The sequence below is a fragment of the Sceloporus undulatus genome, chromosome 7 (assembly GCF_019175285.1).
Source record: "Sceloporus undulatus isolate JIND9_A2432 ecotype Alabama chromosome 7, SceUnd_v1.1, whole genome shotgun sequence".
Taxonomy (NCBI): domain Eukaryota; kingdom Metazoa; phylum Chordata; class Lepidosauria; order Squamata; family Phrynosomatidae; genus Sceloporus; species Sceloporus undulatus.
Genome location: NC_056528.1, coordinates 16075150 through 16094605, shown reverse-complemented (window position 1 = coordinate 16094605; position 19456 = coordinate 16075150). Strand labels below are relative to the sequence as shown.

At 44.9% G+C, this 19456-nt stretch overlaps 2 protein-coding genes across 3 annotated transcripts; one reads left to right on the top strand and one right to left on the bottom strand.

Moving 5' to 3' along the window:
- Positions 1-1253: 1253 nt before the first annotated feature.
- Positions 1254-9474, top strand: NELFB (negative elongation factor complex member B). The gene is made up of 13 exons (XM_042479650.1): positions 1254-1435; positions 2486-2649; positions 2748-2847; positions 3105-3335; positions 3606-3791; positions 4079-4191; positions 4945-5047; positions 5717-5812; positions 6020-6162; positions 6874-6980; positions 7423-7564; positions 8128-8236; positions 8886-9474. The coding sequence occupies exons 1-13, from the start codon at positions 1334-1336 to the stop codon at positions 9021-9023; spliced, it is 1734 nt and encodes a 577-aa protein (XP_042335584.1). The 5' UTR covers positions 1254-1333; the 3' UTR covers positions 9024-9474.
- A 765-nt stretch (positions 9475-10239) lies between these two features.
- Positions 10240-16680, bottom strand: LOC121936936. 2 transcript variants are annotated; one of them, XM_042479653.1, is made up of 7 exons: positions 16483-16680; positions 15208-15447; positions 14312-14399; positions 13827-13939; positions 13001-13074; positions 12244-12391; positions 10240-11197 (listed from the first exon to the last, which is right to left on the bottom strand). In XM_042479653.1, the coding sequence occupies exons 1-7, from the start codon at positions 16497-16499 to the stop codon at positions 10405-10407; spliced, it is 1473 nt and encodes a 490-aa protein (XP_042335587.1). In that variant the 5' UTR covers positions 16500-16680; the 3' UTR covers positions 10240-10404. The 2 variants fall into 2 exon arrangements, with proteins under 2 accessions (XP_042335587.1, XP_042335586.1); XM_042479652.1 differs by lacking the exon at positions 16483-16680 and adding an exon at positions 15661-15726.
- Positions 16681-19456: the final 2776 nt, after the last annotated feature.

Genomic DNA, 19456 nt, shown 5'->3' with positions numbered 1-19456 from the left:
TTTGCCATTTTATATAAGGGACACCATTTTACTATGCCATTGTATTTAACAGGACTTGAGCATCCATGGGTTTTGATATCCATGGAGGACCTTGAAACCAAACCCCAGCGGATACCAGGGGCCACTGTATCATTGGGTTTTCTTGGCAAGTTTCTTCATGAGGGGTTGTCGTTGTTGTTGCCATCCTCTGGAGCTGAGAGAGTGTGACTTGCCCAAGGTCTCCCAGGGGGTTTCCATGGCCATGCTGTGTCTACATATGATCTTTCTATACATGCATACATACATATAGAGACATATGATCTCTCTACATACTGAGTGTCTCTACATATTACAGTATATGATCTCTCTACATACATATATATACACATATGATCTCTACATATGATAATCTCTCTACATACATATACATACATACATTTGTGTATGTATTGTGTGTGTGTGTGTGTATATACACACACACACACACACACACACACACACACACACACGATCTCTACATACTTATTCTTCCTTTTAGTGAATCACAAAAGTGCTACAGGGTCTCTCTACAGACTCTGTACATACTACAGTATATGATCTCTCTATAAATACACACACACACACATATATATATATATATATATATACACACATATGTATATATTCATATGAGCTCTTTATATATATATATTATCTCTCTACGTACTGTCTACTGAGTTTCTCTATACATACATATGTGTGTATGTATGTATACATATGGTCTTTCTATCTACTGATTCTTTTAGTGAGTCTCAAAGGTGCTATAGGATATCTCTACAGACTCTTACATACTATATGATTTCTCTACATACATATACATACACACATATATATGTATACAGTACATGTATGTATATATACATATGATCTCTCTGCATACTGTCTACTGAGTCTCTCTATACATACATATGTATATATGTGTATGTATGTACACATATGGTCTTTCTATATACTGATCCTTTTAGTGAGTCTCCAAGGTGCTACAAGATCTCCCTACAGACTGAGTGTCTCTACATACTACATATATATGTACGTATATGCTCTCTCTACATACTGAGTCTCTCTATATACTGATCCTTCCAGTGAGTCTCAAAGGTGCTCAAGATCTCTCTCTACAGGCTGATCCTAACACAGCCCTATACAGTATCTTTGAATCCCGCCTTTGCTCTTCAGGCGGAACCTTCTTTCTGGGGAGGCGTTTCCGGTCGGACCCTTTAGCGCCGAGCACCGCAGCGCCGTGGGGGACCCATTTGGGCGACGGACCGGGGCTTTCCTGGGACGGAGGGGCCCCGGCGAGGCTGCCGGGCGAGGGGCCATGTTCGCCGGGCTGCAGGAGCTCGGGGTGGCCAACGGGGAGGACCTGAAGGAGACGCTGACCAACTGCACGGAGCCCCTGAAGGCCATCGAGCAGTTCCAGGCGAGTAGGCCTCGCCCGGTTGCCATGGAGACACGGACCCGGAAGTGCGCGCGCTCTCCTTTAGGGAACGCGGGTCCAGGGATAAAGTTGCTCCCCTCTTCCTTGCATCATCCTGAATTGTAGGGTGATGCCAGCCCTGTCATTTGAGGGCCTTGGATGTAGGAGGGGGAAGGAAGGAAGGACGGCCACAGTGCCTCTGAGCACATACAGAGTGCATTCACCTTCCAACCGTTCAATCCCAGGATTCTGTAGGATAGAGCCATGGCAGTCAAAGTGGTGTCAAACTGCTTCGATTCTGCACCGCGTTGTAGCCACACTGCAGAATTCAAACGCTTCAATGTCACTTAAGCTGGCACGGCTCCATGCTATGGAATCCTGGGATTTTTTAAGTTTTTAGGGAGATATTCACCCTTCTCTGTCAGAGATCTTGGGTGCCCCACAAACTACAGACCCGAGGATCCCATAGTAATGAGCCACAGCCGTTAAAATGGTGTCAAACTGCATTATCAAAAGCCGCTCTGATAGCCTTGGCTGAAGAGTGGGTTATAAATAAATTATTATGATGATTATTTCTGCAGTGCAGGTGAAGCCTCAGCCTAAGAAGAAGACAAGGGCAAACCTCCTATACATAAATCTTGTCACCACCCCAAATAAAACAAACGAACCAAGAAAGCGTGAAGTCAAAGGTTTTCATGGCCGGCATCCATAGATATAGAGAGTATAGAGTTATTTGTTTCATTGTTTTTAAAATTAACCCTGAACATAGAAACCTCCCCTATAGACCTCCTTTCTGGCATGCTACTTCTCTGCTTGCTGAGTGAGCTTTAAGGCTGGATGGATAAGAGAGTAGAAGGGGGTCAGTGCTTCCAAGGGTAGATTAAACCCTTGCCTTTCACCATATATATAAATATATATGAGTTAAAACACATTATTTACGTTGACCCCTGGATAGGTCGACTCAGTTTTTTGGGGTCAATTTTTAATCTAAATTTCTAGACTTATACACGCATATATACAGTAAATGGCAATAATTCTGTTTGACGTTGACAGACAGAAAATGGCATCCTCCTGCCCACTCTCCAGTCGGCGCTGCCCTTCCTGGACCTCCATGGCACTCCCAGGCTGGAGTTCCACCAGTCCGTGTTCGACGAGCTGAGAGAGAAACTTCTGGAAAGGGTCTCTGCCATCGCCTCCGAAGGAAAGGCTGAGGAAAGGTACGTTTCGTCACACAACCGCTGGGGTACCTCTCCCGTTGAGTCTGCAAGGATGATGATGGTGGCTGTTGCATCCCTCTCCCTCTTGCATGCTCCAGGTACAAAAAGCTGGAAGATCTACTGGAGAAGAGCTTTCCCTTAGTCAAGATGCCTTCCATCCAGCCAGTGGTGATGTGTGTCATGAAACATCTGCCCAAGGTAGGGATTGCAGATTTTTAAACATTACACTCAGTCCTCTGTATCCATGGATTTTTTTTATCCACGGATTCTCACTGTAATTTTATTTCTGTATAGTCTTTCTCCCAACATGGGCCAGCTGTACTGTTAAAACAGTGGGTTGGACTATAACTCCCATAATTCCACCACCAATCCCTCCCACAACAAAAGGACAGGGTATATTTCAGGACCAGCCTGCTGATTCATTTGCCTTTCCTTTCTCTATTGTCTCACCATAGGTTCCTGAAAAAAAGCTGAAACTGGTGATGGCTGACAAGGATCTGTACAAAGCCTGTGCGGTGGAGGTGAAGCGTCAGATCTGGCAGGATAACCAGGCCCTCTTTGGCGATGAAGTCTCCCCGCTGCTGAAGCAGTACATCCTGGAGAAGGAGAATGCCTTGTTCAGCTGCGACCTCTCCGTCCTACATAATTTCTTTAGCCCTTCTCCCAAGATGCGGCGCCAGGGGGAGGTAAGAGCTAAGGAGGCAATCTAGCAGTGTGTGCTAACATGGTGACTTGTTCCTATAACCATGACATACAGGCAGGTGAGAAGAAAGCTGTTAATAATACTGGTTCTGTGACAGACATGTTCCAAATAACCATTGTCACCTAAATGTTGTCATCACCGTGTGGCAAACTCCCCTGTGTTTGAGCAATAGTTATTTGTTCATTGTGCAGTCCAAGACATCATTTGATGGTACCCGGTTCACACAAAGCTTGTTTTCTTTCTGGGGCCAAAGGTGGTTCAGAAACTCACCCAAATGATTGGGAAGAACGTGAAGCTCTACGACATGGTGCTCCAGTTCCTGAGAACCCTGTTCCTGCGGACACGCAATGTCCATTACTGCACACTGCGGGCAGAGCTGTTGATGTCACTGCACGACCTGGATATCAGTGAGATCTGCACAGTGGACCCCTGCCACAAGGTACAGAGTGCATGGGCTCCATTCACTCCTTGCTCACACAGGCTGTGAACCTCGCTAGGCTTAAGGAAAGAGTGGGAATAAAGCAACCTTCCAGATGGTATTGAACTACCACTTCCAGCATCCCCTGCTAGCACAGACAAGTCTGAGGGAGGCTGGGAGTTGCAGTCCAGGAAAGAGATGCCACATAAACATTGGGAAGAATTTCCTGCTAATAGGAATTTTTTGACACTGGAATATGCTGCCTTGGTGTGGCATAGCAACTATTAAATGTTTGACTTCCTTGGCAGTTCACCTGGTGCCTGGATGCCTGCATTCGTGAAAGGTTCATCGACAACAAGCGGGCTCGAGAGCTGCAGGGTTTCCTCGATGGAGTGAAGAAAGGGCAAGAACAAGTGCTGGGGTGAGCAGTCTTAAATTGGTCATTGGATCTTTCTTTTTCCTCCGGTCCAGGCCAAAATCCTTTATGCTTTTAGCACAGTGTAAATATACATCACTGCATCTTCTCAGCTGCACAACTGAGTATACTTTCCTATTGCAAGAGAGTGGATTAGCTTTCTATATACCAAACCCTAAAGGAATAAGAAAGCTGTGTGTGTTTGCAGAATGAGGGTCTGTGCTAGAAACTGCACATCTACAACCTAGAGAGTCCGGTGCCTCGCACAGCACCATAATTCTTAAATTACAAGGGCCAATACAGAACACCATTAATTTACGCCAAGTGACATTCAAAGCAAAGTGTGCCAGGTTGTGGATTTACACAGAAATTCATTTTCAGGTTGGATGTTAACATTTTAAAAAGTGGAGGAGAGGGACCGCTAATTTCCTGCCTTCCTCCAAAAATTTTGAGTACTTCTGTGAACTTTGGGAATCCCCTGTGTATGCTGACAGTTCTTTCTTGTGCAATGAGTTCAATATTGCCTATATGGGCAATGGCATTCAGAGATTACTATTAGTATATAGGAGAAGGAAAGTAATCTGACATACTCAAAGTTTATTAGGAATCAAAACACAGAAATTCAGGCCTTGTAGCTATCAGAAGTGCTGAAATAAGTTCCATGCCTGAACCAAAAGCACTCTCAGTTGTTAGTTGTGTTCAATGTGCCCTTGTTTTCTGTTTCATTCCTCCCTCTTTTGCCCCATTCCTCTCCCCCAGGGATTTGTCCATGATCTTATGTGACCCGTTTGCCATCAACACTTTGGCACTGAGCACCATCCGCCACTTGCAGGAACTTGTGGGGCAGGACATGTTGCCCAGGGTGAGTGAGAGGTTGCAGGTCTGCAAGTGGTAGTCACAAGACCACATTCAGCTCTCCTGAAAAGTACCAGTTGCCAAAAGAGGGCCAGAGGAGTATGAAGACAGAAAGATGCATGTGGTTGCTGTGGAGACTGGCCCTGTTTAGCAGTCCACATTTGGAATAAGATCAGGCCTGCCCCCCCCCACCTCATTCATAGGGTGAGAAACTTTTGGCCATCCAGATGTTGTGGGCCAACTCTCCACAATCCCATCCACTGTGTGTACAGGAAAAGATTGTGGGAGTTGTAGTCCAAAACATATGGAGGGCCAACATTTGCCACTCTTGAGCCATCCTCAAAGTATATCTTATAGTCAGCATACCCCAAGAGCTTGGGCCCCTAAGAACCTGAGCTCTGGGGAGCCAGGTTTTGGAACAACTGAGTTACAGTTTCATATTACAGTTTAGGAGATTCAGTTTTTGCTCAGTTGTTATCTTTGTCCAAATGACTTTGGGCAAGCCATCAGCTCCCAAGCTAGCCGACTATGTAGAGCTATTGCAAGGGTAAAACAAGGAGAGGTGTGTGTGTGAACTATACATGTTGTCCTGAATCTTGGAGAAAAAAGAGGGGTATTATTAAAACAGATTAATAAATGAAGATCAGACAAAGGTGACAAGGTGTTTCCCTTTCAGGAAAGCCCCGATCTTCTGCTTCTCTTAAGGATGTTGTCACTGGGACAAGGAGCCTGGGACATGATCGACAGCCAGATCTTCAAGGAACCCAAAATGGTAACATGGCCATCTATATCCCTCACAATTGCCAGTAGTGTCTTACGGCCTAGTTTTATGCTAGAAACTGCCAGCCTCTATAGAGCAATTAAAACATACATGATGGATAGGACCCAATTTTCAACACAGCTGCTACTAGCCTTCTTCGGAGATGAAAAATGTTAACATCCCATTATTTAACTCTCCATTTTCTTCTCTGGTTCTCAGGAAGTGGATTTGATCACCAAGTTCTTACCACTGTTGATGTCATTTGTGGTAGATGACTACACCTTCACTGTTGACCAGAAGCTTCCTTCAGAAGAAAAGGGCCCAGTGCCTTACCCCACTGCCATCCCAGAAATATTTCCAAAGTAAGTCACCATAGCTGTTAAGCATTGGCTGGTTAAGACCAAGGCAAGGCAAGGTCAAAGCCAGGAGAGGCTACTTTGAAAGGCAGAGGTAAACAGTGCCCTTCCCCAATCTGGTGCCCTTCATATGTTTCAGAATATTTTAAGGGCTGGTGATGCTGTCTCAGGGAAATGAAATGAGTAGCCCATCAATAGCTAAAAGGCTGAACATCCTGAAACAAATGGGACATAAATAAACCCATCAAAATGGTGAAATCTTGAGGTTTATTAGAAAGGCAGTGCTGTGTAGAAATTTGGGTGTGACTGTTTTGCACAGGGAGCCAGCTTTTTAGGCCCAGATGATGATGCTTTCTGCATACACAAAAAACGTGTGAATTTTGCACAGAATAACCCTGGCTGCAGCATTTTCTGCACAAGAAGAAGCATTTCCTGTGCAGACATAATTATTTTCTGTGCAAATTATGCATTGAATAAGTCCCCAAATATGAAAAGTTTTTTAAAACGCTGCAGTTTTTTAAAAGACTTTCTCACAGTGGAAAGAACACTCCTAAAATTACTCATTGGTTCCTTCAGAAAGAAAATGAACCAAAGTTATCTCTAGTGTACTGAGGAGAGAATGAAGATCACCAGTAGCCAGAGGGAGGGAGGCTTGGATTCGTTTTGATCATGTGAATTGCAAGGGAGACAGTTTAATCTCTCCCGCATGCATCCTAGATTTCTGCTGGAGCATCGGATCGCTTGCGAAATTGGCCTTTACTATGTGCTCCACATCACTAAGCAGAGGAACAAGAATGCTTTTCTCCGGCTGCTTCCAGCGCTGCGTGAGTTCTCCCTTTTCCTCCTATAACCACACTGCTTGTTTCTTTAACCAAAAAAGCCTGCAGGGCAGACTGTGTAATACTTCTTGGTTATGGTCTTTGTAGCCCAAGGAAAAAATGGCCTCACAGTCGGAGGTGCTGCAGAGAATGGTAAGAAGATGGCTAGATCCTTTGCAGCGTATTTAATTTGTAAGCCACTTGAACTCCCAGTTTTGGGGAGAAGGCTGGTTGTTGGTGGAAATAATAACAGTGAGACAGTTATTCGGTGTACACAAACTTTGTTTCATGCACAGGATTATTACAAATGTTGTGTATAAAATGTGTATTGGCCCATGTACGCAGGCTCCAGCTTGCCTGGCCATCCCCAGGCAGTCACCCCTCAGATGTGGCCCTTAGCATTGAAAAGTTTGCATGCCTCTGCTCTATGTGTCTGTTATTCTGGCAGTGGAGACTTTTAATGACCTGGCCTTTGGCGACATTTTCCTGCACTTGCTTACGGGTAACCTCACCCTGCTGGCGGACGAATTTACACAAGAGGAGTTCTGCACCAGTCTCTTTGACAGCTTCTTCCTCCCCACTTGTTCAAGGTAACAGTCTTCTTTTAAAATGCTGCCCAGCCTGGGATGCAGTTCTTAAAGGGTCTTCTGTTCTCCTGGGTGCAATTCTTAAAAGATCCATGGTTGTTTTTCTAACTTTATGGAATGTGGGGCAGGAGAAGCTATGGTTAGGTCATCCTCAGAGGTTTTGGGGAGATCTCTGCCAACACTCCAGGAGATTATATAACAAAGTGCTGATGGTTGTTCGGGGGTGAAGAGCCATTTTTTGGGTCTTTGTTGGGAAATGGTGAGTCCCTTGAGTCCAGGGATATAATATCCATTGCAACAGGGACTGGGAATCCCCAGAAATAGCAATCCTGGTGCAAGATTCCTTCAAGGAACTCATCTCATGAACATCAGTGGTTTTGCGTAAGAGTGCCTGCCTCTCACTACAAGGGACAGACACCTCACTAGAGAGAAGTGACAGAGAGGAGACACACTGCCTGTTCTTGACCTAGAAAACAGTCTGCCTTGAGACTCCATTTGAAACAAAACTGTATTTATGGATGGCTTTGGGCTTAAGAGCAATCATAATTCTTTCTCACACTCCACAGGAAGGAGAATGTGCACAGACATGTGCTGAGGCTGCTGCTTCACCTCCACCACAAAGTGGCCCCTGCCAAGTTGGAGTCTCTGCAGAAGTCTCTAGAACCCACCAAGCAGGTAAAGGGGGCACAGACATTGGTTGCAAAATACTACAATGCATGTTTGGTTGGGCTATCTTTAAAAATAGGCCAGAAACTTTCATTGGTGTGCCATTCATCCACCTGGTCATAGACTGGAAAGTCTGAACATGTAACTCCATTTTTACACCAACCTAACCAGTGACATTTTGTTAAAATGATTTTGACCTCTAAAGACCTAAAAGTCTTGGAAGCAGATTGTATTTGGTTGTACCAGTACATTCACTTCTGTTTTGGAAGCTCTGCTCATGTGCCCATCAGTAAAACTCTGATTTTGGCAGTCAGAAGAGACAGGACCCTCTTGGTGGTGACTACAGAATGTGCATGCATATATATATATATACATATACATATACATATATATATATATATGAATGAGAGTGTTGTTGACTGCCATCTGCTGTTTTTCTTCAATTCTGGCTTATTTCTTAGTTCTGAATGCCCCGTGGCTAAACTATTAAGCGTTAGTCACACACAGTGCCCCTGTTCCAGTGTTGTGTATGTATGCCTGTGTGTTAAAAACCTCCGATTAATAGAATAATAGTTGTTTTTCTGCTAGTAGCAGCTTAGGAAAAGTGATTAACAGCTTTTGGGTTTTTTCTTTCTCTTTGCATCTTCTCCTTGGCTAGAGCGGTGAAGCGGTGAAGGAGCTGTACAACCAGCTCAATGAAAAACTGGAACTCCGGAAGCCCAGCCCGGTCCAAGCAGCCGAAGCCCCATCTATGGACTTGTCCTTGCCAACAGTACCCACTCCAGCCTCACTTTAGGCTTCCCTGGATCCTGCAGAAGAATGATGCTATTTTGTCTTACCTTCATCAAGAGATTGGATACTCGCCCTGTTCTGTACCGAAACTGGTTGTAATCCTTGAACATCTCTTGGATTTAGTTTAGCCTTGGCTAATCAACTGTGTCTCCCTAGAATAGGAAGGGGAATGCACGTCCCCCCAAGATGTTGATATACTGCAGCTCCCATGGTCCATCACCAATCACCACACTTTCTGGGGCTGATGGGAATTGCAATTGAGCAACATCTGCAGGGCCACACATCCCCCACCCCTGAACTAGAAGAGAATTCTGCTGTCAAGGTTGCTGGCTGGAATTTGGGCTCGGAGGAGTAAAAAGAAAAGGGAAAAGTCCAAATGCTTTTTTTTTCTAAACTATAAACATCATGTTAGATGTTTTCATTTTTAAAAAAATATTAAAAAGCGAGTATTTTTATGTGTGGGAGTTATTTTTACCATTTAGTTCCTTTTCAGCAAGGGGAAAATATGTGGTTAAAGGTTAACTGAATATTCTTGGTGGAATGCCATTAATTAAATGTAGGGGTTAATCATATTGATTAACCTCTTCTCTTTTCGTGTTGCATGCCCCTTGCTGGAGGGGCTTCACCTGAACTTCTTAAGATGAAGGGGGCAGGGCAGTTGGAGGGCACTAACTGTGGCTTTTACTAATCAGACGCTTGTGTCTGAAATGCCCACTCTGCTTACCGATGCTTTGTTTCCATGGCAAAGCTGGCATACTAAGATCTGTGCTTCGTGGGTGTCATTTAGGCCACTGCTTCTCAAACCGATCTGGCAGACCAGCTATTTTCCTTCCCAATGTGCCATATTTGAGCCATGTTATCATCGTATTTGCATAGTTGCCAGTGCGCTCGCCACAAACCAGCAGCCAAAGGGTGTCTTTTGACTACGTTGCCCAGTATCCAACAAGATTCTGGGAATAATATGCCAAAAAATTAACCTTTCCAAGCATGGATATATACTTGTACGTACACAGGTCATACTAGTAGCTCATTGAGAGTATTAGGTGCAATCCACCAACATCTCCTTTAACACCCTGCTCTACCAAGTCGTTAGTTAATCTTGAGAGCTACCCTGAGTCCTTGTTTGAGGAGAAGTGGGTGAAATAAATCCATGAAACAAATACTAAGCTAAACTGTGACTTGTGCATAACTACGGGTTATAAATCAGTTAAGAGTCTGGATCAATTCTCAAACATCTTTACTCTTCAAAATAGCTTTAAAATAAGTCGCTCAATTGAGACTTTCATATCCATAATCTCTGACTGAGTATAAAGCAAGCCCCAAGTTTTGTCTCTTTCTTCTTTGGCCCAATTCGGTGCCAAAACTGAGTTTTCTGGATCTCTGGCCTACCAGGCATCTGTACCCCAGGACTCAAATCTTCTGTTGCCAGGGACTGGGAAATAGTCTGCCTGTCTCCTATCCTTGTAGAAATGATGTGCAAGATTTCCCATCAACCATTCCTTCCCTGATGCAATTTGGCCACAGTCGGCACTTGAAGATCTATCCTGTTTCATCTCAGTCAGAAATGGGGTGCCATTCAAGCAAGGCACCTCTGTGGTCAAGCTTTCGTCGGAGGAGTACTGAGTGATGGTTGGGATGATGATGGCACTCCGGGTTTGAATGATGGCTGCCTTACTGCTTGCACTCAGCTCCAGCACACTTTCAGTGGCATCCCCTTTCTCTGAAACCTCCTTGTTTGGTTTCTCTTCGCCGCCAAACAGATGGTGCCAAGCTTTGGTGTAGCATTCTCTCGCTGACATGGGCCTTGGCCTTGGTGGGTTTTTGGAATAAGCAAAGGACACAAGTGCATTCTTCATGCTTCCCTGTCGGTGAGATTCCAGGTTATAATCCAGATTGACATTCCATCCTTCTTTGCCTCCTTGCCTTGCAGGAATGCTACTCAACATCCGAAGGTCCTCTGCTGCCAGCAGGGATGTGTTTTCCAGAGCTGGCTGATGCTGTCGGTGGGTAAGGTACTGATTTTCAGCTGGCATGGAAGGGAGGCTTTCAGGGCTGGCAAGCATCAACTTACTGATTTGGTACGTCAGGTTTGAAATTCCCTGTGGTGGGATGCGTGGGTTGACGTTTTTCGGAAAGTCACTTCCCACTGGGCATTGGGCTTTAGCCCTGGCATTTCCCCTGGGTGCAAAGAAAAAGGATCACTGAAAAACACTTTCTGCTTTAAAAAACAATTCTTGGTGTGCCTTGAATTTGGGCCACCACCAAGAGGACCCTGTTCCTTGCACTGAGTAGTGCAATGGCCACCTATCTTTTAGAGAGGATTGTTCTCTTTGAGAGAAACTGTTCCAGTTTATAGTGAAAGAATTTTAAAAGGGGAAAATCCAGGGGGCAATGAGATCCCCTAAAACTTAACACTACTAGGTCAGCAAGCTAGGCAGCAGGTATATTGCATTCACCTGATCCCACTCTTTCCCACTAAGATGAGAAATATTGTTGAGGCTGTTGTGTGCGTTCAAGTCACTTCCAACGTATGGCGACCAATGAGCCTGTCATGGGGCTTTCTTGGCAATATTTCTTCAGAAGAGGTTTGCCAGTGTCTTCCTCTAAGGCTGAGAGAGTGTGATGTGCCCCAAATCACTCAGTGGGTATCCATAGCTGAGCAAGGATTCAGTCCCTGGCCTCCAAGGGTCCTAGTTCTAGCCCTCAAACTATACTACACCACACTGGTTACTGAGATATATTGTATTTCCTTATCCCTATTTCTCTATATCTCTTTAAATCATGCCTTCTCAGTAATGTTCTCAAAGTATCATTTTCCCTCTGCCCATGCTGGCTGGGGAAGATGGGAGCTGCAGTCCCACAACACCTTGGGGCCAATGTTTGAGAAGCTGGTTTAAACCAGAGGTGGGCAAATGTCAGTTACGCCACACTGCTCCCCAGAGGAACGTGGAGGGCTGCATGCCCTTTCATGCCTCCATCTATTTAGACAGTGAAAAGTATTTGTTGCAAGAAACTGAAAAAAGAAAAATTTGCCTTAAGATTAAAATAATGAGGATGCTGAAGTGCCACAAAAGTGGTCTTGGAGACACATGCAGCATGCACTTTGTCCACCCAGGTTTAAATTATAGTAATGTCCAGCACATACTGGACACAGCATCATCCAAGTTATACCAAGTCTAAAGTACCTGTGGTTTCAAGTTTAGCCACCTGCCTTATAACTGTACCTTCGGGTGTTGTTTATCCCCCTACGGCAACGAGATTTCCGAACCAGCGAGTGCTTGGGTTTTTGTGGTTTCTGGTATGCCTTCCCCAGATAGATGGAACGCAACCGTTGCTTCATGCTTTCTTTGGTGCAATGGAAAACAGCCTTTCCTGAGGGTGATGGGGGAAAATAGGTTTTCAAACTGGCACCATCACCAATGCAAAACAATCTCATCTGAAGCTGGAGAGCTGACCCTTTATTTGTTTGGAAATCAGTTCTGTGTAGTAGCCATTTCCCAAAGTATGTTACAGAGCAAACAGGGATTGGTGTCCCTTGGTTAGTCCTAACTAGAGTAGACCCACTCCATGAATTGTTGAATGGTAAGTCAATGCATAGGTAAATCTCACTGATTCAACAGGATCACTCTCGTGAGAATCAACACACTTTGCAACCCAACATCTGAATGTAGTGTAAATATCCACTCATAGAGATATGCCACGCCCTGATGTACTGCACAATACATGACAATGACTGGCTGTCATTGCACAACCACAATGTGAAACTGCGGTGCACGATTTGTAGCACCAGTGCACAGCTGCAGTGCACAATGTTGCCGTGTGCATGACTCGGCTTTCACCAGCAGAAGGCCTCTTGCACTATGGCAAATGATTCATGCGTAGCATGACTTATGCCATTAACAGGGTGCCAGCCAGTGTATATTTGAGATGGGCGAACTGCAGAGTAAGGCTACAGCCAAGATATTCATATCTGTGTTTTACCTGGACATACGAACTGGTACTCGGAGACTGTCTGATATCTCTTCTTCTCCATAAGGCCAGGTTTCTTCGACCTTCTGCTCCAACAAAACATGGATTACTTTTAGGCTGGTAACCAATTATTATTATTATTATTATTATTATTATTATTATTATTGACTGAATTTCCTTAAGACTCCGGGCATTTTCTTCCCTTCTAGCAGGAACGTTTTAGGTTGCATTTTGTGTAGGACGTGTCTCACTAGGGCTTTTGCACAGCAACACAAAAAGCAGCTCTGGTGACAAAACTATATCATACGCAGGTAATGAATGAACTGCACACAGGTGCCCAGAAAGAGTCCCTGATCCTGGCCTGTTTTAAGAGCCTAGCTAGGGATGTTGGTTGTTGTTGCATGCCTTCTAGTAGTTTTTGACTTATGGTGACCCTGAAAGCAAACCTATCATGGGATTTTCATGGCAAGATTTGTTCAGAGGGGGTTTGCCTTTGCCTTCATTTGAGGCTGAGAAAATGTGATTTGCCCAAGGTTACTCATTTGGGTTTCTAGGGATCAGAAGGGATTCAAACCCTGGTTTCCAGAGGCCTAGTTCAACATTAAAACCATACTAACCAAGGGGTGCTCCTTGGACTAGTAGTGCCTGTCCATACAATCCATCAATTGCAAATCCCTGGCAAGTTCCCAGGAAAGAAAGAATTGTAGCCCATGGGCACAAAGGTGGTCCTTGGCATATGGGGAGGAAAGAAACATTGCCGGTCACTCACATTAGATAGCTTGAAAAGCACTTTGATGGGTGAGATTACATGGTTGTAGATTCTCTTGAGGTTGTTTACCTTTGCTTTGCTTGCACATTGCTAACACGTCCTGGTTTTTCAGAATGCTCCCCTTTCTCCTTTCCAGGTAAATTTTTCCCATCTGTTGGCACATCAGAACTGCTGGACTGACCCTGTATTTCAAAAGAGATGAGAAGAACAGCTTGTTAGAATCACATAAACTCTTTTGTCATATCCAGCTTTCTGGGAGGGCAACTGGAGAAACAAGACTAGGACTAGCCACGATTCGCCATTCAAACGTAACAAGAAACCATGGTTTAAAGAAGCCAACATTCATAAACCAGCAACAAACTGTGATGTCTAAATTAATGGTAACAAATTATGGTTTGTGTGCATAGGATACAGACAGCCAAAATTCAACAAACTACAATTTGGCTTACTGTTTGTTATATGGACACCTAGAGCAGCTCTTCACATTGCTAAGGCTCTTCTTAGGCCCTTAATGTTTCTATTAGTATAGGATTGGGGAGCCAGTTTACACTTACCAGGTCGGCTGCCTTTGAAGGCTTTCTTGCATTCTTCAACCTGCAGTAGCAAGTTTTCAGTTTGCTCACTTGGCTTTGAGGTGGCAACCTGCATGAGTCAAACGCAATTAAATCTTATGGGGCATCCTTTGTACTAGACCTGAAGCTGGGCCCACAGTCCTGAAGCCAACCAGTAATAGTTACAACTGATCTGGAAGATGTTCCCATGAGTCAGGACCTAAATCTATTACGTACCATGGAACCTCCACATTTGCTGGCATTAGGAGCACAGGACCCCCGTAAAAATGGGAAAACCACAAATTAAAAATCCCCACTTTTTTTAAACCCGAGAAAACATTTCTAGCTTCTCCAGTGCAAATCTATGGTCAATGCCAGGTGCAGGCTTACCACAGAATTGCACTGGAGGACCTACAAAATGCCTAGAAAAGTGTTTTCTCTAGGAATCTCTAGGTTGTCTGGTGTGACTTTATGGTCAAATTCTGATAGAATTGCGCTGAAGGATCTAGAGATTCCTAGAGAGAACATATTAATCAAATACATTAATAATCAAATCCCCCAAATCCCAATACATTCTATCCTAATGCATTCTAAGCAAATGACTCTTTGGCTAAACCAGCCTTCTATAAGCTGGTGCTGTCTGGATGTGTCAAACTACAGCTCCCACGAGCCTGAACCTGCTGGGAGCTTATGGGAGTTGCAGTCCTAAATACCTAGAGGCCACCAGGTTGAACAGGTACGGGCTAAACATTAGGAGAAGCCTCCTAATGGTTAAGACCTGTTTGATCATGGATAGAGTTGATGGTCTCTTCTTCACTGGGGATGGTCAAGCAGAGGATGGACAGCTATCTGTTTGCAGCTGTGAAATGGGCACAAGCAACAGAGATGGACCCTTCTACCTCTTGTAAATGAAGGCCTGGAAGGTGCATCTCCGGCCTCGCACTTTTAGCTGGGGGATGCCTGGCTGCTGCCGGAGCCGCCAAGACTTGAGCCGCCGCCTTCGCTTCCTGGCCTGCTTTTTCTTTCTCGGGGGCTTAATGATCTGTGCTGAACTGTGCTCCACTGCCGTTGTCAAGTTGTCCTCCTTGATCTGGGCAGCTTTTGGCAGTCTTCTCTTGTACATCTTGATCCCCAGAAGTCTGTTGAAGGAGCAAGCTAGGATGATTATTCACTGGAACACATACGGCCAAGCAACATCAGAAGGTGGTCAAGATGGCAAAAGTTATGCATGAGGGAGAGTACACAAGTTAAGCACGAGGAAGAGTAGTACACTAGTTTGCATTTTATCAAGTCTACTTGATAAAGGGAGACTCATTTCATTATCCCATTAGGACAGCCTCTTTCCCTCTTACCTCCTCGTCTCCTCCTTCAAGAGAGGCATCTATGGGGAGAAGAGGACCCACTGGATGAGATACCTGCTCAGGTCCAAGAACAATGGGTACGTTGGCAAGGGAACAATTCCTTCCCATGGCACCAGAATGTTTGGGCAGTGACTAGAATTTTTAGAGCGTGAATATTCCATTTACTGAAGATAATGGATCGCAACCTGGATATACCATAAGTTATATTTTGCACAGCATCCGAGGAAGCAATCTGACTCCACAAAAGCTTATGCTAGACATTTCTCATTTTCCCTTAGTCTCAACGGTACTATTGTTATTTATTATTATTAGAGTGGATCCTTGGTTTCTGCTGGGGTTTGGTTCCAGGACACACACACACATCCCCCCCATGGATACCAAAGTCCCATTATATACAATGGCGTAGTAAAATGGTGCCAAACTACAGCTCCCATGAGCTTGAACCTGGTGGGAGTTTATGGGACTTGCAATCCTAGAGGCCATGAGGTTGGGCAGGGAAGGCAACAGCAAGCCTCCTCTGAACAATTCATGCCAAGAAAATGCCATGATAGGTTTGCTTTGGGGTGTCCTAAGTTGGAAATGATAACAAATGTAAAATGCCCACAGTTGTGGCTAAACTAAAACTCAGAATGGATTCGCCAACCCACTGACATGGAAGGCACTTGGGAAGGGGGAAATTCCCAAAGCTGAATCTGCCCAAACTCAGCAGGCATTAACAAAGAGATCCTGGGAATCCAGTGGATTATTAAGGATGTTCTGGAAGTCAACTGGAGCTGAGCTTCAAGGTTACAACCCAAGGTGTTCCTTGCTCACCTTGGGCACTGTGCCATTAGGCTCACAGCCGAGACACAAGGAGACACTCAACAGCAACAGCAGAAGCCAAGGATAAAACTGGGCCATGAATCGGGGGGAAAGGGAGAAAAAGACAGAACGAAAAAGACAGACAGAGAGAGAGATGGGTTTCTTGCACGGCTGGAGTGAGGATGCTACACCTTTCTCGGGCGGCTTGGCAACTGCCTCTGTTGCTATGGAGACGGGATTCCAGCATCCTTCCATTTTGTATTCTGTTTGTTTTCAAACTTTGCCTCTTCCCTCCCAGTTTTTTTCTATATTCTCAGTTCCTTACACACCACTCATTTGGGTCTGCTTGCTCATCAAGTTTGTTCTCGTTAAACTCTTCCTTTTTCCTTTATATTGCATTTTCCCCCTCCTTCCTTTTGTTCTTTCTTTTTTTCACCTTCCTTCCTTCCTTCCTCCATCTCCACACCGGCATGCAGTCCACATTCCCAGGGGATTCTCTTGGATTTCCCCTTTGATCCCGAGCAAATTGTAGTTGTGTGCCTTCAAGTCATTTCCAACTTATGGAAAGGCAAACCTATCATGGGGTTTTCTTGGCAAGTTTCTTCAGAGGGGGTTTGCCATTGCCTTCCTCTGAGGCTGAGAGAGTGTGACTTGCTCTGGGTCACCCAGGAGGTTTACATGACTGAGCTGGGATCCTTTTAACTTTAGAGAAGCACAGATTGGGTCCAAGATCAGGTCAGGTCAGCAGAGGAAAGATACAGGCATGTTTCTTTTCCGGACACCGCTAGAGTATTCCTTGCCGAGAAAAACCCTACAAAATTCATGTGTACAACTCAAAGTCAACAGGAGACTTAAGGCACATAACACACAAGCACTCAGTACAATCCTGTTGGAGAGAAATCTATATATCCAAGGAAAGAAAAGGCTCTGTGGTGTAGACAAGCTGGAGGTTGGCCACTGCTGCAGCACTGTAAGGTGGAGCTAGTCAGACTTTTTATTCCCCTTTGGCTCCTGCAAAAGCACTGCTCTAGAAAAGCCTACTTTTCAGACGCTAAGAAACCTACAAGGAGCAATCTTTTGTCTTGTCTGCAGCTGCACAGGCGTCTGCCGAACGATGCAGAAAACAGCATTGCCACGGAGAGGCTAAGAGCCAGCTTGCCAACAGTCGAGAGACAGTGTGGCAGGAGATGGCTGCAACTTCTGCCGCTGCATCTGGACTGCTGCTTGGCGTAACAACAGTGCAAGCCACCTTCGGCCTCTGGCTGCTGCCGTCATTCGCTCCGCAGGAACCTGGGCATCTCAGCCATCGCCACCATACCTCTTTTTCTCTTTTTCCTTGAGACAAGCAGGGGAGAAGCCATCTGGCACCATTTCCCCACTCTTCCACTGACCTCCCCTTGGGCGCTCCTGCATCCATGACCTCTGGGCCCAATGAAGCAGATGCCAAAGACCCCCAAATGGACCCAGCCATCCTGATCTTCCTCCTCTACCTGATGATCATCCACGAACTGGTGAGCGGCTGGATGGAGTACCAGAAGCAAGCCACCAAACCCAAGAAGCAATCGGGGCCTCTTTGGTCGTCCAGGTAGGTGGGACGCTGGCTTTGATAGGTGAGGGAGAGGATTAAATTGTGAATAGGGGAAGATGTAGGGATTTGGATGTGAAGATACAGAAGACCGGGAGGGTCATGTCAATGAGATGAGGAGAACGTGATGAACTGGATTACTGATCTGCTTAGCTCAGTATTGGTAATAGTGGCACATTGGAGCCCACATGCCCGCAAAGGGGTACCTTATAGCTCAAAATGGGTATCCTAATTTCAAGGGCTGTTCTGATGTGTTAGCTTGGCCACAGACAGATACACATTTATGCACAGACTTTCTTCCATAGCCCATTCATAAACACAGAGACACCCCATTCATTTATATACAATTAGTCACACAGCCGACTCATATACACACCTCAGTAGCTCATCCATTCAGACACATCCCTTATTGGCATGTGTTTACTCATCTCATATTCACACAAACACACACACACACACACACACACACACACACACACAATTCCTATATCACGTTCTCATAGAATTGGAAGGGATCACAAGGGCCATCCAATCCAAGCCCTTGCCATGCAGGAATACACAACTAAAACACTCCTGAAAAATGCCCATCCATCCTCTGTTTAAAGACCTCCGATGATGGAGAGCCCATCGTTCTCCAAGGCAATTTATTCCATTATCAAATAGTGCTTTCAAGAAAGAAGTTCTTCCTTATGTTTATGTGGAATCTCTTTTCTGGTGTTTGGAATCCAGTAGTTCTCATTCTGATTTCTGGAGCAGCACAAAACACACTTGCTTCATCTTCTAAATAACATCCCTTCAGATATTGAAAGATAGCTATCATGACACCTCTCAGACTTCTCCAAGCTAAACTTACCCAGCTCCCTTGGTTATTCCTCATGAAGCTTAGTTTCCAGATTCTCTTTTGCTCACACATTCATGTGCTTTGTGGTCCCATGGTGTGCCAGATTCAGCTTACAGTGTAGAAGTTTTACACACACACACACACACACACCAGATCTACACTAAGCTTTAGAGTCTTTCCTGGGTCTGTCTTGAGATTCTGTGGGCTGAAACTGGCGGCCTTCTCCATGAAATGCGATGCAGACAGAGAACATCATGGAAAGCTAAGCGTTAAAACAGTGCGCTTACTCAGCATCTCCTCTTCTGATGCTCCCTCTGTATGCACTCTCTTGCCTGTGTGACTGTTTTGGATAACAGTGCCTTTGACTGCAAACATGTACCAGTGACAAATTTAAGCCCATATGTGCAGATGAGCATGCACTTTACAGCATCACGTTACTGAATTAATCAGGAACAGTGACAACAGTCTGTGCTCTTGTTCTTCTATCACTGAATAAGGTAGATTTTTCTATTTAAAAAAACCTTCAGCATGAGAGGAGGGGGAGAAAGAGGAGGCGGTGG